Source organism: Hippichthys cyanospilos, chromosome 17 (assembly GCF_059441005.1).
Source record: "Hippichthys cyanospilos isolate Australia breed blue-spotted pipefish chromosome 17, RoL_Hcya_1.0, whole genome shotgun sequence".
NCBI lineage: Eukaryota > Metazoa > Chordata > Actinopteri > Syngnathiformes > Syngnathidae > Hippichthys > Hippichthys cyanospilos.
The window spans coordinates 15,481,157-15,507,066 of record NC_142385.1 but is presented as its reverse complement, the minus strand read 5'-3'; the positions used below and the strand labels follow the sequence as shown (position 1 = coordinate 15,507,066).

General features: G+C 44.7%; 4 protein-coding genes across 4 annotated transcripts in view; 1 reads left to right on the top strand and 3 right to left on the bottom strand.

Moving 5' to 3' along the window:
* The window catches only part of ptprea (protein tyrosine phosphatase receptor type Ea), a 29,113-nt gene extending 21,521 nt beyond the window's left edge, over positions 1-7,592 (bottom strand). Inside the window, exon 1 of the mRNA XM_088439582.1 lies at positions 7,453-7,592. The gene's annotated coding sequence lies outside the window, so the exon portion shown is untranslated. The remainder of the gene's footprint in view (positions 1-7,452) is intronic.
* A 1,048-nt stretch (positions 7,593-8,640) lies between these two features.
* clrn3 (clarin 3) lies at positions 8,641-10,782 on the top strand. The gene is made up of 3 exons (XM_088439421.1): positions 8,641-8,882; positions 9,510-9,695; positions 9,930-10,782. The coding sequence occupies exons 1-3, from the start codon at positions 8,651-8,653 to the stop codon at positions 10,205-10,207; spliced, it is 696 nt and encodes a 231-aa protein (XP_088295547.1). The 5' UTR covers positions 8,641-8,650; the 3' UTR covers positions 10,208-10,782.
* Positions 10,783-19,901: 9,119 nt separating this feature from the next.
* LOC148409944 (forkhead box protein I2-like) lies at positions 19,902-22,543 on the bottom strand. The gene is made up of 2 exons (XM_088439641.1): positions 21,970-22,543; positions 19,902-21,180 (listed from the first exon to the last, which is right to left on the bottom strand). Exons 1-2 carry the CDS (start codon positions 22,541-22,543, stop codon positions 20,789-20,791), a joined length of 966 nt encoding a protein of 321 aa, XP_088295767.1. The 3' UTR covers positions 19,902-20,788.
* Positions 22,544-24,083: 1,540 nt separating this feature from the next.
* dock1 (dedicator of cytokinesis 1) overlaps positions 24,084-25,910 on the bottom strand; it is an 80,567-nt gene continuing 78,740 nt past the window's right edge. Inside the window, exon 52 of the mRNA XM_088438256.1 lies at positions 24,084-25,651. Coding sequence (XP_088294382.1) covers positions 25,556-25,651 — 96 coding nt within the window. The 3' untranslated portion in view covers positions 24,084-25,555. The remainder of the gene's footprint in view (positions 25,652-25,910) is intronic.

The following is a 25,910-nucleotide window of genomic DNA, read 5'->3' as shown; positions in this document are numbered from 1 at the left end:
TCCGCCAGACAGGTCAGATGCCGTGTGAAGTCCGAGCTCTCGCACTCATCGCCTGCTGGGGGGGGGGGATTTCCCCCGCTTGCGACTTTGTCATTGTAGCAAGCTGACTCACAAGGAGGAGGACAAACACTTTGGATCACACTTTGGATTCCGATCCAACTGCACCGGGGTAGCACGAAGGCACAAAATCAAGGCGGTGTGGTTCGGGTATCCAAGAATGGCAACAACTGAAACGGGGGTTTGATTGCTAGCTAGTTAGCTGTGTTGAAAAGGAAACATTTAGACGGAGGGGGACGGCTCAGGCGGCGGTGTCTTCCTGTCATGCACGGCTACAAAAACACACACATCACACGCTTTGCTTCGCTCGGTGGCCTGGCTCCGCTGCGCGGCACGCTAAGCCAGATTAGAGGAAGGAAAAGGCTTGATAAAATGCTATATTTGGGAAATATAACCGATGTACGGATGAAATATTCAGCCAAGTACCCTCAGGCGAAAACCTGCGTCGCTGAGGACTGCACATCCGTGTAAACATTCAAAAAATAAAGGCATACAACGTTGTGCAAAAGAGTCACGATACTTCATGTTCCACTTAATTTGCTCTTAATTTGAAATGAACAACGTATTGTTCAAGTCAGCGACGTCCAACATATGTACTCAAAAGTCGGTTGTGGGCATTACAGCAGAAGTATCTCCACTAAGTTGCTGTCCACACACACATCTCTGAAGTTGTACAAGGAGTTTTCGTATTAGCAAGCACTACTGGTATATTTCTCTCATGTGTGTCAAAAGTCCATTCGAAAGGGGCGAGCTATTGTTAGGCCAAGGATTGCCATGGGCAGGACGCACTTTTCCAGTTTCTCCTTCGAACACAAACATGTTACAACTCGCCCGTGAGCTTTTATCCACTCCGGGCACACACTGACAACACGCAGGCACATGTTAGGCAGAAGGAAATAAAAATCTCAAACGCCTCGCTTCTCAAAGGCATCACGACAGCAGATCTACTAGCTCAAGTAAACACTGTAATCTAGCCATCAGAACCCCCCCCACACACACACAAGAAGTCCAGAAGTACTGTGGAATGCTATGCAACAGAGATTAGAGAGCAGCAGTCATTGGCTGCAGAAAATTGACGGATGGCTGACCCTCATTGATTTTCCCCGCAAAAAAAAAGCCTGAGGTGGGCTACAGGCATACTGATGATTGAGCAAATTTGGAGTATTTTTCCCTCTTTTACGATCAAAGTAAGTAAAGGCACCAATTACAAAAGAAAGAATCTCTTATGTGTTATGCATGTTTTTTGCAACTCGTTCAAAATCATACGCATAATAAGCAAGGAATTCTTAGAAATGCATCAATGAAGCAAAATGATACTTTGGGAGTCTTTAGGGTGAGAAATCAACATTGGGACATGGTTAAACGCTCCAAAAAATTGACTTTTCATCTTACGGCCTTTAATCTATGTGATGACCTTGTAATTTCGTTGCAGTTTCCAATTAGACAAGCTTCTAGACTGTGTTATATTCTCTCTTGTTATATTTTATGTGTGTGCTCATTAAGTTATTTTACGATTTTCAGGGGATGACTTTGTATTTACTATCTGTTATTAATTCACGTGGTATCGCTGTGGTCGGCTACATTTATTTCCGGGACCTCTCACAGATAATAAAGCTTGTCTTTGCGCTTGAGGAAGTTGAAAAATTGCATAAACAACCTTCGGGCACTTGAAAAGAGGAACTGTTGAATTTAGATGGCTGCTTAGGTACAGCTTCAGATATCTATTTAACACAAGCAAAATTGAGCTTTGAGGTTACCAAAAATGAAAACAAAAAAAAGGAAACCATAATCCTACTCATGCCGGAAAAAGAGAAGGAAGAAGTACAATTTATTTAATCCCACAAGTCATAAATAACGTTGCCTCACTTATCAACAAAATATTACGTTCCATCTTCAGATCACTGAACACTTCATATACTTATTCAACGTTAATACGTGCCCAATAGAAACATTTACCAAACACACATCCTCAAAAACAACACAAAAATAGTTGTGTTAAGAATAAACTAAAATAAACAAATCAACGACAAACCAACACAGATTGACTTTTGTTCCACTTTGATTCAAATCACCCTTTTCAACACAGCGGCCACATTAGCACAGATTAGCCCATGATTAAAACCTGACCCCTGGCATGAAAAAAAACTCGTGTTCATTTCCCACACACTGGGACACTGCAAGCAAACGACTAAAGAATGCAGCTAAACCTAGCCAAGTGCTAGCGTTAGCCCAGCCGCCACAGCATCCCTGTCAATCTTTTGGAAAACGGTGGCATGCTGCCGCTACCCGCCGTTGAATTAGCGACACGCGCGGTGGCGTCGACAAAACGCGTGCTGCCGGGCGCAGATAAGAGACGGTAGGTGGGCTCGGTATCGGTGGGCGTCTTGGCCGCGGCGCGCAATCTGAGCGGCGGATTACATCCCTCTTGACATAAGCCTGAAGCCAAGCCCGTTCACTTTCACAATCGCTGACAGCGACAAGAGAGACGCCATGTCGGGCCTCCTCGGGGGAGGGGGAGGAAACCGGTGGGGGGGGGGGGGACTACGGATTAGACAGTCATTAATACCCAATCTGGATTAACGGTGATCCCGAGGCCAGCTGCAGATTAGTCGCACGGCAGACGCGAGACAATGGTGCTTTTTGTTTCTGGCAAACAACAAAAGGACGACTCATTTTGAACAAGGTCAACAGTGATTATACAACTGAAGGGGGGGTGTTGAATCATCACCCCCCCCAAAAAACCCCTGTTGCCAAATCAGGTCGGATAGGACAAACCACAATCATTCACAACTGACTGCGTGAGCTAACAGATCCCTTTAGATGGCGACGTTGGATTGCAGACGAGTAGAAAATATAGATGGAGCAAACACGGAAGTCCGACATGTTGAAGCACTTAAGCAGAGTACGTTTCAGGGCTGAAACTGATAGCGAAGCCGGAAAATATTTTTTGACGCTGATTCATTTTATTTATAATGGGAAAAATTGGCGTAAAAATGAGCAAAAAAAAAAAAAACTTGAAACAAGTGAAATGCCTTCAAGCCTTTAAATGTCAGGAATGACTTAAAGTTGTCCATTACAAAGAAAACCTTCTTTACGAAAGACGGGTTATGTCGTAACCAAAGCGTCGAATATTTTGCCAGTTAGACAAGTTGCATTACGAAATAAACAATCTCTCTCTAACGAGTTAACAGAACAATTAAACAGTGTCGTAAATTTAACATCGCGTTTACTCACGGACAATTCTCGTCCAAGGCAAAACAGTAAGATTCAATAATCTGTGTCTGCGTGTAACATTTAAGTGTCAGTGTTACGGGCTGCAACACTGTATTTCGCACTTCTAAGAAAAACAATACATGAAAGTGACCAGAAGAGGGAGCTCTAACCCCGCATACAGTTCCAACATAACAAATTCTACCGCACTTCTGAATGGCAGAATACATCCGGTGTTTTTTTTCCCCCCAATGTCAGCAGTTGATATGGGAGTGATGTGCTTCTCTTGAAAGACTTTAGGCACCGTTTTTTTCCAATAGTATTTATGATATAATAATCAGCCGATAATCAGTCTATTTCTAGAACAATCGCTGCTAGTGTTTTGAACCAATCGCGTTCGATCGTCACAGGATTGCTTGGTGTTTAGCATATTTGCTGTCAGGATTTCTTTTTTTATTGTGGCTCATTTGCAATACAAACAAGAGCTCGCCACTAGCCACCAGCGATAAGATCGGAACGACGCTACGACAAGTCTGATTTCAAGTATCGACTAATGAGATTAAAGCCTTGCAAAGAACAAGTAGCTGGGGGGATTTGTTTGTATTTTGTGGGTTAGCAGAAGCTAATAAGAGTCCCGGATGAGTGACAAACTGGAAGCCTGAGGAGAAAATAGAGAAGGGGGGGGGGGGGGGGGGGGCTGTCTCGTCGCCAACAAAAAACATCAGACAATCTGCCAGTCAGATAACCGCCGCCGTGTCACTTAAATTTGAATTTATTCCATTTTTATTGCTGCAGCGTGATTCATTCCAGACGTATTCAAAAGGGGAATTAAGATCTTTTATTGCCGTGGGGTGGCGTTACACCAGACTAATTGCTCTCTGGTGAAAAGGTGGCGGCCGTTATGTGCACACGCGCGTGTCGCCGGCGCAACGGGCGACGCCGCCGCTCGGCGGGACGGCCGCGATTCCCGCACACTCTTCAAAAACGTCTCGGCGCTCTCGCATTCGGTTGAACCGCACCTCGTACGCAATTCATCTCTCACCCGCTTTCGTCTCCCGACATCTGGATTTTGGCCTGTTTTACTGCCGCTTCACCCCTCCCTTTGAAAGTCATTTCTGATTAAAAGGGCTACATAAATAAACGTGACAAGAGTCTTGTTTTATGTTTCCAAGTATCAAAGAGAAAGCTCCTTTAACAACAAAAGCCACTTAGAGCAAAACCATCTTGCCCTCGTTAAAGACACTTTAAAAGCGGGTAATTGATCCGGACGCCAGCAGAACGTTCACCTCAGCAGATTTGGGTGATATTGATGCCATCCGACAAGGACGGCGCTAAAGGTGACATGCAATGACACGGTGGCGTGATGGCATTAGAATGCGGCTAATGCTAACGCTTAACAAACAGGAAACGTGTGTTACCACAAAAATAGAACCATGTTTTTTTTTTTTTTCTCAAGGCCAATACATATCACTTGTAATCCAGGAGGCGGATAAACGATGAGATTGATTTTCTTGAAAGGGGAAAATATTCTCTGCAATTTTTTTTTTTTTAATTTCAACCCATAACTTTGCTGCAAGGTCTTTGATCTTGACCATTTTGGGGTCACTTTCTTCCACATCATTTATGGCATATTCCTGCTAATGTGATAGCTAATTGCTCGTTCCATGTTGAACTCTGAAATGTTGTTACCATCTGGGTGAAATTTCAGCTCCCTGGTGTCTTTTTTTCCCATGGTTTACCTATGATGTGAAATGCCTTTGATGTACAGAGGGTTAAAGAAGGGTTAAGATTTGTTGATTTTTTAAAGACATTACACATGTATGTATGTATAAATAGTATTGTTATATACTTTCTACACAGGTAGATGAATTCAACATTGTGATGAGACCCCAAAAGCATCACAAAGCAAAAATTAAAAACGAAACAAAGCAAACTCTAGCAGGCAGCAGCCCATAGACGCATTTAGATGCAAAGTCCCAGCATGCTTTGCGTCCAACAAAGCCGCCGGTCTTCGGATTTTTACGCACACATGTCACAGGCGCTCATGAAAGGTCCGTAAAAAGGAAGGCGCGATTACGAGCGAGGCCTTTCCTTTCTCCGGGGAGGACCGCGCATGACCAGACCATCCACTTCCTGCCGGCTTCTCTCGTTACGCCGCCTTTCATGTCACACGTCTGGACGGGATTAATAGCATGTAAACATGACAGGTAAAAAAAAAAAAAAGTATGTAATTAATGTATTGATGTCCAACTGTCAAGCATTTGAGATATTTTATTCTGATGCATTAGGAGTTCAGGGACGCTTTTTCGAAATTTGGAATCATCTGATTGCCATTTATTGTTTTGTTTTTTTTACTAAAGGGAGCAAGTTTGAATAAAATCAGGAGATTCTATTTTTGATGGGATAGACAGTGACCGAAGATTCCCATGCACCAAGGTGCCATCCGGCGTCGGAACTGTCGTCCGCTCACACCTCCATTCCCTTGTTGTCATTTCAAGTCATTATTCCAATTATCCGCCGGAGTGCCGTTGATGCTTTTTGACACGAAGCAAAGCATTCTGCGGCTTATCGCTTGCAAGCGGGAGCATGCAGGCTCGTGCTTGCCACACGGCAAAAATGTTTTCTGTTTTCTTTTTTTTTAAAGCGAGCAACTGAAGCTTCTGATTCCACTTTGATTAAAAAGAACAAGGTAGAGACACACTTTTAGGGTTCCCGCCAACAATTTCTGAAAGGCTTCTAATTCAGAGACATTTCAAGATTTTTCAGCAGCACCAGTCAGGTTGAAAGTTTTGACAGTCATATGTTACTGTATATGCAACCTCTACTCATGATCAACACAATTTTCTGATTAATATTGCATTTATGGAATATGATATGCAGTAAAATCCAAGTTTTTTTTTTGTTTGTTTTTTTTTAAATCAACGGCCATTTTGCCACTTGCTGTCGCCTGAAAATGACTTCACAGATGCGCAGGGCTCAGTTTGCGGGAATCGCATGGGCAAAAGTGGTGACAGTTGTTACCTGAGCTCTGAGAACACTGTGATGTCATTTTCAGGCAACATGTGGAAAAATTTCCGCCCGAGATGGACAACAAGGTGGATGTTTCTGCTTAAATTCATATTCCACGATATTAATCCGCATACCGTGTTTATTAGACTTGGGAGGGGGGGGGGGGGCATAAAACGTTATTGACAGATCACTTTTTACTGGACTTTATTGGGAACAATTTCCCACATTGTGTGCGGTCAGTGAACGCCTCGCCGGTGTAACTTTGAATGCGTTCGAAGCAGTTGTTTTCCCTTTTCCTGGTGACGCAGATGGAGTTCATTTCAGCATAAGTTTACAAAGTCGCGCAGCATCCGGGGTTTAAGCAAGTTTATGATCGTATGTAAATGCCCCCCCCCCCCAAAAAAAAAAATCGCAATTAATAAATGAGTCCAATGAAACACCTTTCCATGTTCTCTAACCGGGGCGCTCTTCATTTAATCAGCTGCGGACATCCTAAGTTTGACACGAGCCTCTTCGTTTTAGTAACATTACTCCGTGTGAGCAAGGATGGACTCGGACGGCGGTTCAGTCTACTCGCTTCTTTTATTGAAAATAATGCCGTAAAAACCTCAGCTAACACAAGCTGAGGTTAGCTGCAACAGGCACTAGCTGACTTCCCACGGCCGATATAAAAATGCAGGTGAGCCCCTAAAAATGTGCTACAAACGCCCTTGTTACAAACCCTTTTCAAATGTTCCTCAATCTTTATTTGAAACCATTTAATACTAAAAATACGTGTCGGTTCCTCTGGGGGAACTTGCCTGTGAGGCAAAAGTAGAAAACTCGATGATGGCAAGGATGCTGACAGCACGCCGTCGACGTCTCGGGGGGAACATGAATCAAATTAATCGGGGCACCGATGACATTAACGACAACTTTAAACACATTTCCCTTATTTCAACGCTTATCGAGCGCAAGCGTTGTCGAAACCCGTCTGGCCGTTGAAGCACGGGAAAAACATCTCGACGAAATGATGGAAATTAAATAATGCGGCTCATTTGAGCTGTAAAATTCACATTTGACGAAAGCTCCTTGAGAGCGTAACGGACAGGTGGAAGACAGAAATGAGAGGGGGACAAAAAGCTCCCCAGGAAGCGAAGGCGTGTAATGACGACGAGCAAATTGAATTAAACTCACCTGGGAGGCTTCAACATGTGTCCCCGTAGCGCAGAGTTTCTCGGAGGGACGCGGAAAAAAAAGAAGGCGAGGCGAACATGGGAGCGTTCGGCGTGGTCGCCTGTCAGCGTGGAAGGAGGAGTCAGCCGGGCAGCCAGTGCTTACTCGAGCAAACACATTTGGTCGCCATCATCCGCAAAGCGTGGGGAACGGCGACGCTCGGTGGACGCTTGGTGTACTGCAACAACAGGCGTTTACCGGCGTTTACTTCCTGGTGGGAAAGAACACGTGACAATGACGTCCAGGAACGACGTGAATTTTACCATACGCGAAACAAATTACTAGATTATATTTTAAAAATAGCGCTCTAATCCAACATTTATTGCCACGAATGTACAAAATATATAGAAAAAAAATCCAAACACGTTAAGTTAAAAATCATGCTATTCAATAAATCTGTCTGTTAAAAGTTTCTATTTTGCTCGTAAAAAGATTGGACAAAGACAATATTACGAAATTGTATGTAAAAATACACTTAAATATGCATATTTTGTTAGATAAAATTCACTTTTGTTAACTGACGGTCTCTCCGTTATTTTAATGCAGTTAGTTACATAGCGAACAATTCTGCAACAAAAAAGGTTAAAGCTTCGACTCGCAGTAGTCAAATGTGGTGGGAGATCACTTTAAATAATAAAAGTTACAAAGATTGTTCATATTCAATTTCATTGTGTACTGTACCTAATATGTGTCTTTATAAGGTACAGTGAAATATCATAATCATTTCAATGGGGAAATACAATAACTAATTCTCATAGTGTGGAAAACTGCCCTGCCAGGAAGGGCCTCCACGCCAAGGTAAATCATTCATCTCACTTGTGCTTTATGACCCTCAAAGCGGACTTGGATTCTGAGGCGGGATTTTCCCGACGCTAGGATTCCGCACGACGTACTCATAGGCGCACTTCACAGGCCATCTAGAAAACGTTCCCAGAAACACACAAGAAACTCCCAAATTTTCATTGTAGGCGAGGCCCCGAACGGGTCCGAATGGGAGGACGACGTCATAACCATGGCAACCGCATTTACGTTTCTCTGAATAATCAAAGGTCAGAGTCATAACCGGGGACGTTTTATGGCCGGCGTTTCACTCCACCCTAAAAGATAACACGCAGTCACACAACGCAATTCTTCACTTTGAGAACCGAGCGTAGGCAACATGCCGTCCAGGACCAAGACCCTGCACTTCCTGTCCAGCGCGCTGGTCACCTGCATATCGATGGGGATCCTGGGCTTCGCCATGTCCACGGCGTGGGCCACCAAGAGTATGAGGTGCGCCCGGGACGGGAGCGGCTTCTTCAACGGCTCGGCCGCAGTCACGCTGGAGCTCTTCGAAGGCAGACTGAAACGGGAGATTTGTCCCCTTTTCGGACCTCCTGTTGACTTTGCAGGTCAATATTTTTCTATAAAGAATGGATCATTCGGTATGCTAACGTAAAACAAGATGGCCGAATGAGTACCGCCAAAGCTGATGGACAAGGATAGGAGATTTTGATTTCTAATTAGAAGTGATGAAATGCTAACAAGCTAACGCTTGGTATAGTGAGATAGCGGCCACTGTATAAAAAGCGCAAAAGAAGATCAATAAAGATTTGAGATGATTTTGTCATTTCTGGTATTAGCTCTAATGTGAACTCATTAAATAGTGACATGCTAGCGGTTAATGATGCTAACAAAACCTGATCTCACTTGATGTATAGTTTCCGATGCCCCTCATTTGTGAAAAGCAGATGAAATACTAACATGCTGATAGTGGATATGCTAACAAAAAGCAAGATTGCAACTTGCCAAGAAAAAAACGATAAGCGCGATTGTTTCGCATTTCAAATGCAAATAGATCAAATGTTAACAAGCTAACAGTTGGTTTGCTAATATGTCACATGCTAGTAACCTGAGTAGAGGAAAAGGTAAGGCAAATTGACATCATGATTTGGCCTCCGCCATTTATAGATCTTGTACTAAGATGCTAACATTCGGTCCGCTAACGTTAGCAAATGTTGGCTGACATGCTACGACAGTGTTCCCAAGGTTGATGGAGAGCAAAGGCGTCCCTGTGGTGCTGCACGCCTTGACTTTGTGTCTGGTGGTTTTGTGTCTGCTGTGCTCGGCCGTCAGCGTTCTCATCTCGCTGTACAACAGCGTCAGCAACCCGTACGAGACCTACATGGGGCCCGTCGGCATCTACACCTGTAGCGCCGTCAGCGGTGAGCCACGCAGATAATCACAATTTTTTGGATTCGTAATCTTTTTTTTTAGGGCATGCAGGGACTCCTACTGCTCTGGCTTGCACATTACACCAAGAAACTGCCTTATACTTAGCTAAAGCTTTTTTTCCTTCTAATTTCGTGGGGCTACAGCACCCCCTACTGCTCTGGCATGCACTTTACACCCAGAAAGTTCATTATACTTCGCTAAAGATTTTTTCATTTTGCCTGCAGCGTGCGTGTCCGTCTTGGTGCTGGTTTTATTCGTGGTCAACTTCAGCGTGACCACAATAGCGGAGGATCTGGTGAGGAGCTTCGCCGAGAACATCCCGGTGGACCTGAAGGTCACGTCCTCCGAGATGCAACTGGGCTACTACCTGCTGATTCCGTACGCGGTGCTGACGCTGCTCGCCATCGGGCTCATCTACATGTACGACCACGCCGCCTACACGCAGCGGCGTGAACAGCAGCGGCCAACCGAGGACGCCCCCAAGGAGATCATGATGTACTAGGACCCTCCGTGATTGAGAGGATGTCGATTAACTAACTTATTTTAACCTCAAAGTACAGGATAGGGTTATGAACTGTAAATAGGGATGGGGGTGCTAGAATTTCTAATGAGAATTTGTCAAATTCTTCGTTTGTGAGGAGAATGGACAATATGTTAGCATGCTAGCTGTGGCTATGCTAATAACTGATTTGCGAATGCGCTAACAATTTTTTCACAGGACATTTGAGTCCATTACTCTTTGAAATAATGGAAATTTGAGCAATTTACCTCGTTTTTTTTCCGACAGTGGCGCCAGTCTTTCAGAATTTAATTAATAATTCGTCATTTTTAAACATTTGTGATGAGAATGGAGACTATGATCACATGCTAGCAGTGGATATGCTAATTTTACAGAGGCCATTTGAGTCCATTACTATTTGAAATATGAGCAGTTCGACCATTTTTTTTCTCTACAGTCCAAATAAGAAGAAGGTGGCCCTTTATGTCGGTATAATTCCTTTCGGAATTTTGTTGATCATTTATCGTTCTTCATCATTTGTGAGCAGAACGAACCCTATGTTAGCATGCTAGGAGTGGATACGCTAACACCCGATTCGAGAATTTTTTTTCCGGATTCCGATCAGCTCTAAAGACGTGATGGGGCTCGATTTCCGAACATGTGATCGGGGCCTTCATAGTTAGCACGCCGGCGGTGAATATGCTAACACCTGATTTGAGAATGCTAAGAGAAAGCGAGATCGACGTCCGGGTTACTTAACAAAAACAAAAAAGTGAAGGCGAGGGTTTTTCTCAGGGCAGCTGCCGGCGGTGACACGGTATCCAGATCCAAGGTGTCCCATCACTCACCTGGGTCACCCGGACCGTGTTTGGACACGTCCGTCTTTGCGCTCCTCTCGCAACGCCGGCTAACCGCCTTCAAAGAGCCTCTCGCACTTCAAGGCAGCTGCCGAGGGACTTGGCAATTTGCTTTTTCTGCCCGATATGGATTATGTTTCCGAGGATGTGCACTCGGCCGAGAGGAAACGGGAAGCGGGCCCCCGTTTGATCTGACGATCTGGCAATTAGTCATCTGTTTTGCACTGCGTTTTTTTTTTCACTCCCTTTGGTAGGAAAAAACTCAAAGATGGATACCGCCAGGGGCGTAGCGAGATATTTTTCTATGGGGTGGCCAGGGTAGTTATGCACATCATTAGATAAAATCATTCATTTAATTATACAAATTCCATTGTAAATATGCGGTTCGTGTAAATGACTGGCAGGTATCGGGGTGGCCGTTGCCACCTTTGGCCACCAGGTAGCGCCGCCCCTGGATACCGCACTGAGAAGCCGGGACAAACTACGTGCAATCATTTCAAGATGAAGTGAATTAAAGCGAGATGAATCGGGATTTTTTTGACCAATTTTTGTTTTTTCTTTTTTTTGGCGCTTGCGCATACTCATGGCTGACAACGAGGCACTCTAAAGCATCCGCAGTAGTGCAAAGTCTGGATCCACATGCTACCTGTCAAATTTGCCTTTTCCGAGACAAATTAGCTGTCAAATTTGCCTTTTCAGAGACAAATTTGCACTCTTCTGGGCCATCTTTATTCCTCTGTGTGACACGCGCGCACTTGTAGCCAACAACAAGGCGCTCTAAAGCGGCTACGCTAACCTGAAGACTTTGTCCACACACTGGCTACCACGTCAAATATTTTACAATAAAATTTCTACCCTCCTTGCATTGCTGATATTTTCTATGTGACGTGCACACTCCCAGCCAACAATGAGGCGCTCTAAACGAGGGGTTCGCAAATATTTTGGAGTTAATTTAGCGATAGGTCGATATTTGGTATTCTTACAAAAGAAGATGCACCCCTTTTTTTCTACGACCTCTATCTATATATCAGCCTCCTTAATTACAAATAATCTGCATTTTGATTGCTCTTTAGTATTTATGCCTGTTTAACAGCCGCCACGGGAGCCATTTTATCTCACACTTCATCTTCTTCTCATGTGGGTACTCAAGTGTGGCGACCCCCCCCCCCCCCAAAAAAGAGCAGCATTGAAAGCGATCCCCCTCCGTCCCGCAAACATCATTAGAATCAAATCAGAGATGGCGGCTAATCTCTTCCTCTTGGGATGCTTTTGGGATTAAATGAAGACACTCTTATGTGATGGGATTAGAGCGCCACGCTTTTTTTTTTTTGTACCTGTGAAATGCGAGCCCGCCCTCTGAAACGCACACCTCCAGCTGCGGGGCAGGTGATGGGGGTGGAGGGGGGGGGGTCGCTTATACAGAAAAACTGTGTCACTAAAAATAAAACGATAAAAACGTAACAAAATAAAAGCAATATGTTTTGCAGAGTCACTATAAGACAATTTAGCAGTGACGTTGCCTCATGTTCCAATTATTTTGCTCTTAACCTGAAAAGAAAAATGTACTGATTTTATCACGGCATTAAGAATCATAAAATGAGATTGTCTGACACCTTGTTCAACCCTCACGTAGCCCCAAGGGTACGTGTGCACCCGTTTGAAACCTCAAATGTGTGAGGTAGTATTTTTAGTCTTTGTTTACGTTTTAAAGACAGCTCCAAAAAGTACAAAAATGTTTCATTGACATTTGAACCAAATGTTTTTGAAGTGACCTCGCGCAGGTGTTCTGTTTAGGTTTCATCGGGTCGAATGGCGGCAATTGGCCTCGGTGCTTACTATGTGTGTGTGAGTGTGTGAGTGTCATCCATCACACCTGTCAATCAGCAGAGAAAGTGCTGGCCTGCCCTTTTCTCCATCCATCAGGCTTGTTGGACTCACAAAGGACAGTTGAGCGGATTCTGGTCCACTTTGAGTCCACTCTGCTGGCTGCCCTGGGTTCTTTTTTTTTTTTTTTTTCGTGTGTGTGTGTGTGTGTGTGTGCGCAGGTAAAGTGGAGAATTGGCTTCAGGTGCTTGGGAGAAGATGTTATCGCCTGTTAACAGAGGAATGACACCATAATGGAGCAGCAGGGGTGCAATTACCTTTTCACCCCCCCCCTCCCTCCGCCCCTCCCCTTTCCAGCCCTCAGTGACAAATTAAGATTAATGGCAAAGATATACAAGGTGAGCAAACCAGCATCTACCAGTGTAGGTTAGGAGAACGTAGAAGAAAAGTGGCTAGCAAAAGATCATGGGAGATGAATGATTAAATGACATCACCGTTGTGCCAAAAAGAACATGAAAGAGAAAAAGAAAAACAACAAAATCATCAAATACAACTCAGTTTTGTGGTTATTTATTTCTTGCTAACGGACTCAACAATTTTTTTTATATTAAAGAAAACTTTGATGTTAGATGTTATTGATGTTGCCCATGCAAACTTTTTAACACTGACAACAGGTGGGGCGAAAATAAGAAAAATTAGCTCATAAGAGGGCCGATCAAATTTTTGGGTTATTCATTTAGCAATATCTTGGGTTCATATGGGTTCATTTTGACCAATTTTGGTCAAAGTGAACAAGTCCCATGACATTTGGATGTTTTGGAGTGTAGATTTTTTTTCTTTCAAGAAAACTTTGCTCACCTAAAGAATTGTTGTTTTCATAAACAGTCAATTCGGGCTCAAAAAAAAAAACAAACATGATTTTTGCTGTTTCCCATGATGCAAGCTGACACCTGATAAGCACTTCCACTACTACGTGTCAGCTTGTGTCAGAAGTGCCCCCCCCTTCCCACTGATGGTTATGAATGACTTTCAGAAGCCGGACCATAAAGCTGTCAATCATTCCCCCCAAATGGACTTGGCTGGACGCGGCCAAGGCCTGCGGGGCTCCTTTAAGACTCACGAGCGTCGCTCCATCCATCAGGCCGCTACAAATCAGCGCGTGCAACTCTATCCTGAAATCGGCTTTGCCTCCTAAAGCGCCCATTTGACCTTCCGAGGCAGCACTTCCAAAACCCCCCACCCCCCCGCCCATATATATATATATATATATATATATATATATATATATATATATATATATATATATATATATATATATATATATATATATATATATATATATATATATCAGAGAAGGCCACTTCCAAGCTGAAACGGCGTTTGACCCTGAACAATGGCGGCGCCCCGCAGGGGGCGTGGAGACACGGCGTCTGAGCGCTTGAGGGGTCGCAGCTCGGCTTCAGGCCCCGCTCCACAATTAGTCAGACGCGGCGGGACCCCCGCCTCGGCTACGGCCCCCAGGTCCCGGGGGCCGCCCCCCAATCTAAAAGTCAAATGATTCTGGATCGGCGGCGTCACATGAGCTAAGCTCGCGCACGTGTCGGCGCGCGGATGAGGCTGTCGGGTGCATGCCAGAACAGCAGGTGGCGCTCACAGAGTGGGTCCACTTTCGGCCAATCACAATCATCAAGTTTTTCAGAGAAAAAGGGCATTTAATGGACATTTAAAGAGGGAAAAAAAAACTTGTGCTGGTCCGCTATAGTCCTCTTAATAGTACAAAAATGTCAAGGTGTGAAATTTTCCCGTCAATTGGGTGTAACAAATATCCTAATATTCAAAATCCTGCAATATCACAAAAAAAAAAAATCAAAGATACAAGATTTTAATTGTTGTGAAATGATGGTCTAATAAACGCATTGCCCCCTAGTGGCCTGGCATGCATATTGCAGAATTTTAAAAGGTCAAGGCAACCTGGAAATATTTTGACAAGCGCACATGAAGTCCTTTCATACGGTCTGCGATATGCCGGATGTTTTTCCGCCTCGGCGACCAATCCGGCGAGGAGAGAAACCGGATCGACGACGCCCCAGTGTTTACACGCGGCCCCTATTCTTGCGCTCGGGATCCGAAGGCGTCGCGTTACCGCGCTCCATACATCACCCTTGACACGGGGGCGCTGGGCCGGTTACAAGTCACCCCTCGTCCCCGCTGCTTGCGGGGGTAAGGCATGCGCGCGGGGAGGGAGGAAGAATGCGGCGGCAGGAAGCGCGGCGGATGAAGAGCGGGCCCCACGACAATAGAGAGGGGCCGAGGCGGAGGTCCGAGCGTCGCCCCGGGGTGAGCGAACGCCCCCCGTTCCCATCGCCCCAAATTCCCACCCCGGGCCCCGCCCCTTTGTTCCGCCATACGTCGGCTCCGGCTATTCCTACGCTAAGTGCGCGCCGTCGCTACTGACCCCCCCCGCTATACGCCCAGCCCCTGGCGTCCGAGCTTCCGTCCATCCGTCCGTCCGTCGTTGACACTGAACGGCGAGGTGAGGAGGTGACGCGCGGGGTGAAGACAGCTTTATCTGAGCCCTTCCTTCCTTCCAAAAAAAAAAAAAACCCTGCTAATGTTCATGCCTGTCTGAGAAAACTAGAAATTATATATATATATATATATATATATATATATATATATATATATATATAGTTTTTTCTTTAACTCTAGCAGCTTGTTAGGGTCAGAATTAAAAAGTTCCCGAGTACTCGAAGTCACTTAAGCGAGTGTCAAGTGATCCAGTTTCAGCCGTGATGGACTGGGAGGAGACGGACATCACTCAGGGATCCCCCAGGGAGGAAATTCCTCCAGGACTTAGTCCACTTTTTTTTTTTCCCTCTCCGGCTGATGACTTCCCAAGAATTAAGAGCCGTGACTTTTTGGAGGTTGCGCTCAAATGTGGAAGCGTGCGGCCCGAGGGCAAAAAAAAAAGCTCTGGCGCAGGTGGAATCCGCAGCTAAAAGCAAGAACTTGCATCATAATATTTATTTTTTTTAATGAGAAAAACATCATGAAGTTTATTTAGAAAAAAAAACAATGTTCATTAATGTGGGATAAATGCTCCAATTGGAAATGAACCACAAGGAATTTTTCAAGGAAACGCTTCAGATATTTGACATAAAAAATGCTCGTATTACATTCAGACATTAGTCGTATTTCTCTCATTAGTATTTCTCGCCAATAGTGTGGAAATTATAGCGTAGTATTTCAAGTCCGATTGTTACGTGAGTCGGAAATTAACGAGAAAAATATTGGAAATTTTCGGCCAAAAAAACAATAACTTGGAGTTTTCTGTTTGATATAAAGTACATGTGATCAAATTGTTTAGTTTATTAACTAAAACAAAAGGAGAGAAAAGAAAGACATTTTTCTTTTTTTTGGTTTAAAAAAATGACAAGATTATCAGAAAATTTTCAACATAAAAGCGCTAAAATTCAATTTTTACAAGCCTGAATTATTGGGAAAAACCTTATTTAGATTTTTATTAAAATTAGCAAACAAACTTTTTGGTTGAAATGACGTATAATTTTATATTATAGAAAAAGTTTTCCTAATTAAATGAGACAAATATGAAAAGTGATCTCTAAACAGTTTTAAGCCGATGGGCTAACTATTCCTTGGCGTACCGTGGCCATTTTTCTTTTTCTCGGTGACGTCAGCGCGATCGTTAAAAATCCCGTCCGACAAAGTTCCTCCAATCGGTTCCGAAATGAAAAACTCTGCGAGACGCCATAAAACCGGAGCCGTATGGGAAGGTGTTGAGTGGCGCTCATCCGCCGTGATTTATCCGCCGCGTCTTTGCTACTCGGACGCGCGCAGACGTAAAACGTCAAGTCCAGGTGAGCGTGACGGCGTGAAATACGTCGGCGCTGTCAAACTTGTAATACATCCGCGCCACCTCCCGCCGGCTTTCTGGACCGCCGCCCGATCCTTCCGATCAAAGTTTCCTCTCGCCTCGTATTTTAAGGCGGTGGCGAACGTCCGCGCCGGCCGTCGTCCACAAAAGCGTTGCAATCCTTTAAGTGTGACATAATGGCTCGGGGGAGGAATGCCCACGAGAAGATAAAAAACCATATGCCGCATCCGCGCTCCGACTCCAGCATGGCAAACGCAATTAGAAATATTCCCAAATGTTTCCGATTTCCCAAAACAAAAAATTGTATTAATCGCTCACCCGCGGAAGTAGGCGGGCCGTCGGGGACCAATGACCTTCCTGCTTCTCCTCCGCCGACGGACGTCCGTTTTCCCGACCAACCGCGGATCAGCAAACGTTTTCAAAACGCACATCACTGCTTTTGATGAAATTATAGCGAAGCGTGAGTAAAATAAAACGCCGGACTGGCGATTATAGTTTGAAGTAGCCTGAAAAAAAATGGCCGACTGACGAATGAAGAAGGAAAAAAAACAGCATTGTGCATTTTCTAGAATGTGTATCATGGGAAAAAGCGAATGTAATATTCTGGTAAAGCTGCAGAGTCTGCTGGTCAAAATGATGACGGATGGCGCAGACTCGACTTTAATTTGACGGTTTGTGATTGCGTCATTATGCGGTGCAGCGTAGCCGCCTTGTCATTATTGTTGATTGTGCTTTTCATTAAAGGTGCGCCTGAGATGAACACTTAAATATAGTGGGAGGACAGACGGAGTGGGGTTATTATCCTGTCAGCCGTACCAAGAAAAAAAATCTCATCAAGTGGTTGTTTTATGAGGTCAGAAGCAAGCAAGCTAGCTTGTAAGTAAGCTGACTTGCACGCTAATAGCGCCATCTAAATTACTGCCACCACAAGAACGCAAGTTCGCTAGCTAGCAAACTAGCATGATCACTAATGGCACTAATTGCTGACATTAGCAAGCAAGCTAGGTAGCGGGTAAGCTAGCCTGCTTGCTAATTGTTCCATCTGAATTTTTACAACCTTTATCAGGTAAGAGCTAGCTTACCCGCTACTGGCGAGCTAGCTATCTAGCTTATCATTAGGTTTTATCTGTATTAATGACAATATTAGCAAGTAAGCTAGCTTTTCAGTAAGCTAACTTACTTGCCAATTGTTCCACCTGAATTATTGCCACCAGTATCAAGAAATAGCTAGCTTACACACTAATGGCGGTGATGGTTGGTTATCATTAGCGAGCTAGCTAGCTCGAAAACTAGCTTGCTCACGAATGGTGCCATCTGAATTATTACCGCCATTAGCAAGTAGGCTACCTGGAAGAATGTGTGATGTGAAGGGTCAAAGGTCAATTATGATGCCTTGCGCGCACACACACACACACACACACACACACACACACACACACACACACACACACACCTCCAGGTGTGTTAGAAGTGAATCGGTGGCCTTGAAGTGGACTGAAGGATTAGGGGGCCAACACAAAAGGAGCATTTTAAAAGGAGGCGGTGGGGTGGGAGCGGGGGCGGGGGGGTCTGTTGAAAGGCTATCATTTGGAGACTTGAGCCCCCAGATCATCGGCAGCTTACAAGGACCTAAGGTCAAACGTTGAAGGGGACCGACCCGATCCCATGACGTCAATGCTAGTTTCGTTAGCTCGTCCTTGGGATTTTGCCACGTGCGTTAGCCTTGCGCTAACCGAGCCCCAAAAAACAAAGCTATGTTGTCGTTTGAAAAACGCAACATGTGTCTTTGTGGACCATGGATGGAAAAAGTATTTTTTTTGAGAGGGTGGGGGCAGCAGTCTGCGTCTGTCTGCCTTTTTCTGTCTGTCTATTGGTATGCATCCCTCATAATAGAGGAGCAGGTAGGGGGTCTCATTAGGGCCTGGGGGGAGTTTTGTTTTGATGGCAGGGGGTGGGGGGGTCTACGATCACACACACGCACACACAATGCGGTTTGAGAGCAGGTGAAACTCTACATTGTTGTTCAAAGTACGTAGACCTGCCCCCCCCCCATTACCTCAGCGAGCAGCTACTTCCTGTGTCATCTGTCACCACTTCCTGTCTGTGACGAGCAGGCAATGACAGCGCACAGATGTGTGCTGTCACCGCGGGAACCCCCCCCCAAAACAAAAACCTTTAATGTGTGTCTTAACAGAAAAGCGTAATTATACACAGAAAAAAAAACAAGTACGAAAAACTTTATCTTGTGTTAAATGCTTTCAAGTTGTCTTTCCAGGAGTCTGCCCCCCCCCCCCCCCCCCCCCCCCCCCCCCTCTATTTTATGAGCCTTGGATGAAACCCAATCAGGTCACGCCCATTGACGGACATTCTCCTCACCTGCCACTCAAGCATAACCCCCCCCCCCTGCCCCCCCCAGTCATAACATATATTCTCGATCTAGACCTGTTATCATGTCTTCACTTGTCCTAACGTTTACGAGCCAGAAATGGCGCACCAATGGCTACTTCCCGCTTTTGCACCATCCGCGACGTTCAGGTTACGCTAGCTGTGCCAACACCCCCAAAAATGCATCTTTCCAACTTCGGCCCCCCCGCCGAGCCGCTTTTGTGTTTGCAAATTCAATCTCTTGAGCGAGCTCAATGATCCCGCCGCCGAGACTCGTTTCCTTCACCGCGGTCGGACCTTTTTCATAAAGGAGTGTGGGGGGGGGGACAGGTACAAATGTTGCCAAAAGGTCGGCAAGAAATGGGATAGAGACAAAAAGATGAACTTGTGAACTGCGGCTTAGAGCTGGGCGGGAGGGGGGGGGGGGGGCTTAGAGGGCCGATCGGGGGTGACAGGCGGAAAATGTCTCAGTTTTACACACTTTGATGACTTACAGCCACTTGACTGGAGACATCCTGGCAGGACTTTTTTTTTCCTCCTCGGGAGGGGGGCTTTATTTGGGTGAAATATGAGAATTAAACACAAAAAAAAAAGTGAAAATGAAGACAACCGGGAAGCGGATATTTAAAAAAAGCATTTATTCAAACATCAACGTGAGTTTAAATAACACAAAAATACAAGTTCTTATAAAAATAATTAGTGTACATTTTTCTTCCTCAACAGGACAAGCGTTTTGACTCCAAAAGGCGTCATTTAAAACGTATAATGCGATCAATTAATTACGGTCAAAAGTGAAAATGTTTTTCGATCGTGTTAATCTCATTTTTAATCTCTGTTTTTATGCACTTTGCTTCTTGTGTGCGTTCAGTCCAATAAATGTCCTTGAGCGATATAGATTCTTGGTAAGAAGCGGCTCTAGTGTGGCTTACCGCATCAATGCAAAGCAGCCACGGCCAACGGTAACGACAAAGACGCTAACGTAACCAGCAATAGCTAAAGGTCTTCACCAATCCAAACTGGAGAACAACACCACATGTGAGCAAGTGTGCGACCGATAGGATAGATGATATTTTCACCAGAGTTGAAGCCTCAAAGTAATCAAATACTTGAGTATTTCATTAGCTAATGTAGTTGATTATTTTGGTATTAGCTAATTAGCTTCGTACCTAATTAGCTAAGGGTCTTGATTACCTAAAGCAATGAATTACTTTAGTCTCTGATTCATTTGGTGCCAGTCTTTACTGGAACTGGTCACTGATTGGCTGTCATTGTGTTTGGCATAACCCGATAGGCTCCTGTTGCGGTTGGGGGGCAGAAGGAAGACGTGAAAACGGAAGAGCCTGTGACAGTTGCCCGTTTGATGAATTCAACATCATAAACGGGAACGACTGCATCTTTGATACACAAGCATTCTTTGCAAAGAGCACTTCAAGTTCAGCTTACCACATCAATACGAAGCATCCGCAAATACTGTCTGCCAATTTTTTTTTAGGATTAAGAAGATGAATTAGATCAATTATAACACAAATCCTAATTGATCTCTCTGCGAATTAATCTCAACAAAAAAACACAAGCGGCAGGAGAAAATGAGATAAATTAAAGTCCCATTTTTAGCAAGCAACATCAAACTTCAGTTCCTTCCCGGCTGTAGATGAAGTTGTTGACGGTGAAGTGATTACTGAGATTGTAGTAGTTCATCCTGCTGGGGGGCGAGTAGGAGTCCGGTCCGGGCGGGCCCTCGCGGCTTTGCGGCGCGCACGCCGCCGAGTCCCGCTGCGGGGCGCCGACCGCCAGCAGCGCGTTGACGCCGGACACGAAGCCGGCGAAGCACGGGCCCCGCCCGCCCGGCGACGAGGCGAGCGGGCCGGACGCGTCCGACAGCTTGCGCCGGGACGGCGAGTCCGGCTTCTCGGCCGCGCCGCCGCCGTCGGTTCGCCTCTTGCGCTTGCGCCGGAAGTTGCCGTTGTCGAACATTTTCTCGCAGTTGGGGTCCAGAGTCCAGTAGTTGCCTTTGCCTGGGAGGGGGGGGGGAGCGTCCACAGAATTGTTATCTCCTTCAATCCCAAACGCGTATTTTTACGTCAAGACAATTACTCTTTTGTTAAATTGTTTATCTGAAGGAGGTTCTCAAAATGGCTAGTACCAAATGAAGAACCATGGCTAGTGCGAAAAGAACTAATCGATTAATTTGCCAATACTTGGTATAAAATTACTTATGTAGCAAAAGATGGTTGCAAAAGTAGCTGGTACTAAAAGAATGAAGTACTAATCAGCTCTTTTCCAAGTCAGTTGACTTTAAGTCAATCACTAAATCTACTACAGTAACTGATTGCTTTGTGTTTGATTAATTTAGTGATTTAGTATTTGAAGTAGTCGATTAGTGTAACACTGTGCGTTTTCAGATTTCTTAATTGGCTAATCACACACTTCAGTACTTACTTACGGAAAGTATCAGTATTTGAGGACTTGATTACTTTATCAAAATAATCAATGTGCACTTAGTGAATTGATTTCTTTAGTACATTATTCTTTTAGTAGCAGCCTTTTAAAGAGTCTTGTTTAAATACAGGAAAAATCATAAACAGAGCGTCGCGGACTCGTAAATAAATTGTTTTTAGCAATGGATGGGTTAAAAAAAAAAAAGAAAGTTTGAAATGCAAGTGGAAATCTAGCCGCGCGCGCTCGTCCAGAAGTTCCTAGAAAAAATGAGCGCATTTGATAAACCTCCGAATTTCACCACGCGAAAACGTCCGATTCGCACTTTGTAAGGTTGGAGCAAATGCGCGAAAGCGTGCGGCACTCACCGGGGTCATCCTCGTCCCGGGCCACCTTCTTGAAGCAGTCGTTGAGGGACAAATTGTGGCGGATGGAGTTCTGCCAGCCGGCTTTGCTCCTCTTGTAAAACGGGAAGTTTTCGGCCACGTACTGGTAGATCTGACTCAGGGTCAGCTTCCTGTCCTGCGCGTTCTGGATGGCCATGGCGATCAGCGCCGAGTACGAGTACGGGGGCCGGACCATCTTGAAGAGCTCCTGCTGGCCCGAGAGCGACAGCCAGCCCAGGTCGGGACCGGGACCGGGGCCGGGGCCGGGTCCCGGGCCGGTGCCGGGGGCGTAGCCGTAGCCGTAGCCGCAGCCGGCCATCGCCACCGGCGGGTAGGCGGAGCCCCCTCCGCCGGCGCCGGGGTAGGCCGAGGCGGGGGAGCCGTTGAGCCACAGGTAGGGGTTGGTGGGCGGGGCGGCGTAGTCGCCCAGGCCGTAGCCGGCCGGGTGCTTCTGCTGCTGGTACGCGCCGTAGTTGTCGCAGTAGGCGCCCGCGTCCGCCGTGTCGCAAACGCCGCTGAGCGGACCCGACGCTTGCTGAGCTCCGAAAGCGTTCATAATCCCGCAAAGGATCAAGAGATGAAAACCTCCCTTCGAGCGCTCCGGACTCAACTCGACCCGGCCGAGGGAGGAGTATTTATGGGCAAGGGGCGCCAGGTGGAGCCCCCGGGAGTCCCCCCCCCCCCCCACCCCCCGCGTGAAAGGGGGGTCGGTCACACCTCTTTTTCAATTTCAATGGGCGCCGATACCATCTACATTTTATGATGATACCATCTCCTTTCAAGCGCAGGAGCATCACTCACGCCTTTCTCCGTTTTTTTTTTCTCCGTTTTTTTTTCTTTTTCTTCGCTTGGAGGCCAGGCGCCAAAGTGGAGCCAATATAATTGTATCATCTTCAAAGAAATCCAAAGATTAATCACCTTCGAATACATATTAGAATGCAGTGAAAAAAAGACAATCAAGTTTCATTGAGAAACATTAAGCCCATACTTTCAAATTTGCATCGATCACAGTATTTTTAAACCGTAAAAAGTGTGCTTCGCAATTTTATTTTGCCAAGCCAGAAAACAAATTGAATATTGGGAATATGGTGCAAAAGAATGAGTAGGAAGAAGTCAAATTTCAGTAAAACAATAACATAAAAAGTAATTGATTTATTGAGGTACTAAAGTAATCACTTGATAATAATCCTTGAGTAGTAAAGTGATAATTACTTTAGCGAAAGTAATTGATTTGTTTCATAAGTATTTTGACATATTTTTTGTTAAAACAAGTAAGAAAAAAATAATAAGTACCTGGGTTTGAATGTTTGGATTTAAACTCTGTAAAAACCTGTCTGGGACTGAGCGAGCTCAAGTATTTACACATTTCTAAATACTTATAAAATGTAGTTTTAAATTGTGTTTTGCATAATGCGAGATTTCAGATAACAAAGACATTAGCTTTGCAACTTTTAAGAATTTAAAACCACGTTTTTTTTATTCATCTATTATTGTAGCAATCGCAAAATAAAATCAAACAAAAACTAGAACCAAAAACATGCATGTGGGGTATTATTTTCGCGCGTGTAACTTTGAGGTGTGTGTGGCTTGCTTTAAAAGGCGGGGCTTGGACTGGAGAGTGACAAGGTTGTTGGCCAATGAGAATGTAGCAAAAAAAAACAACAACTGTGTTTTCCCCCTGAGGGAATACTGTACTCCAAAACTACAAATTGACATTGCAAACGGAGCCCATATTAGTTCAAAGTATTACATGCTGTTGCATTGTGTGTGTGTGTGTGAGTGAGTGTGTGTGTGGGTGTGTGTGTTCAATGTTAATTGGGGCTAATGAGTCATCAGCAAACTTCACACCGGAGCGCAATAACGTGGTGACGTGTTGCCTTTTATAAGCTGTTTTGTCAACAGAAAGCGCTCACTGATGGGCGGTAAACACTAGTTAGTTCCCAACAAGCAATTTGATTGGACGAGAAGCAGCGTGAGCACCGTTGGACTTTTAAATGCGAATCAAGCTTCTTTGCTAACCGCAAATGGACCGCAGTGACACAAAAAAATCCAAAACAAAACAAAACAGTGTGCTTAAAATAACACAACACAAATAATTGGAAGTTTTCATAGTTTTATTGGGCATAACATAACAAAACACACAAAAGACAGGGAGGAAACAGGAAGTGAAGTTTTGGAATTGGGTCCTTTGGTAGCAAAAAGCTCAAGCAAACATTTCCTGTGGTTGCAGATTAGACGGGCAAAAGCATCAGGATCAATTGTGGACCAAAACTCTTGCACTTCTGCCGGGTTCCTGGGATAGCTCTCTTGAGGTCACGTCCAAAATCTCAATTGGGTTCGGGTCAGGACCTTGACTGGGCCACACCGCTGATTTGCTTCTGTGTTGGGCACTCTCGAATAGGGCAACTCTCATTTGTCCGTCGGTGATAGCGAGCTGTCCAGGCCCTGAAGAAGCAAAGCAGCCCCACGCCGCGATGCCTCCTGGAACGGGCTTCACGCTTGCGGACGGTTTTGCCGTTGGTGTGTTGCGCCATTTTTCCTCCGCGCGCGGCCTTGTGATTTGCTCCAAAACAGTGGCCTCCTTGTGGCCGTTTTCCCATACATCCCTTTTCTTGTTAGAAGTGAAGTTGCGCTCAGAAAATTCAAATTCCCAGCTGTATACCGTTCACCAGTAATTGGCAGAAAATGCTTGCATAAGTCAACACACCCCTACAACAATGGTTCTCGAATTTTGCAAACTCCATTGAATTCAATTCCATAGATGTATTTTCATGGTTTTTTTTTTAAGAGTCCTGACATCCAATCTCAGATACTAAAATGACATGAAAATGTACGAAACATGCCGGGCCCGTAGCTCAGCGCATAGATGAAAAATCAAAACTATGGCAGAGAACTAGACAATAAGACCAAAATACCCCCAACGTGCAACGCTGTATCCCATCAATTTTTTTTTATATTCTTTTTTTGTGACATTTTTCACATATGCCACGGGCTGCCAAAGTGTGTATGACGGGCCGCAAATGGCCCCCGGGCCTTAGTTTGGACACATCTGCACTGGAATATGTAAACAGTGTAAAATTGGAGTTCAAATAAGTATTATATGAGGCAAAAACCAGAAGGGGGAAGACATGTTTTGCTTGAGAAATCCATCCGCTTTGTGAATATTTATTTCGAAGTGGTATCAGTAGTGAATTTGGAGTTATTCTTAAAAAAAAAAAAAAAGAATACACACAATTACGAGGTTGCTTTGCGCACGCCAAACTTTTGACCACTAAGTCACTCTACAGCCCGTTTTTGTAGTTATAAAAATGCCTCGTGTGATCTAATAATGCGTTAATACAAACAATCAGGTAGAAAACAGCAAATAAAATCCTATATACAAACGTCTATACATACATGGTGGGACATTTATACTCGATGATGTTTTGAAGGATAAAAAGTGAAAAGGACCGCAATGAGGTATTCATTTTGTCAATGTGAGTCAGGAGTGCCAGGAATGTGGGGAACTTCAAGCGTGTGTGTGTGTGTGTGTGTGTGTCTTTGGGCTTTTTCGTGGCTTGTCCGCATCTTACTGTACAATTCCAGAATCGATGGAGGCCTGCTTGCGTGTGGTCTTAGGTGGGGGCGGTGGCGGTGTTTTGCTGGGTAGCGGCGGTGGGAAATGCTGCGCCAAAAAACACAACAAACACCCGTTAGCACGCTATAAATTAGCATCATCCTCAAAGACAAATGATGTATTGCTACCACTCAATATACGCATGAGCAGATACGTATGAGCAGGCAAATGGTCTCTCTCTCTCTTTCTTTATATATATATATATATATATATATATATATATATATATATATATATATATATATATATATATATATATACACACACACATAAATATATATATAAATATATATACCACTCAATATAC

What these genes read in the sequence shown, in the direction of transcription:
- clrn3 (XM_088439421.1), top strand. Translation starts at nt 8,651, where the DNA reads ATGCCGTCCAGGACCAAGACCCTGCACTTCCTGTCCAGCGCGCTGGTC. An exon ending in ACCTCCTGTTGACTTTGCAG is followed by an intron (nt 8,883 to 9,509) that starts GTCAATATTTTT and finishes ATGCTACGACAG; the next exon opens with TGTTCCCAAGGTTGATGGAG. An exon ending in CACCTGTAGCGCCGTCAGCG is followed by an intron (nt 9,696 to 9,929) that starts GTGAGCCACGCA and finishes TTTTGCCTGCAG; the next exon opens with CGTGCGTGTCCGTCTTGGTG.
- LOC148409944 (XM_088439641.1), bottom strand. Translation starts at nt 22,543, where the DNA reads ATGAACGCTTTCGGAGCTCAGCAAGCGTCGGGTCCGCTCAGCGGCGTT. An exon ending in CCGGGACGAGGATGACCCCG is followed by an intron (nt 21,181 to 21,969) that starts GTGAGTGCCGCA and finishes CCCCCCTCCCAG; the next exon opens with GCAAAGGCAACTACTGGACT.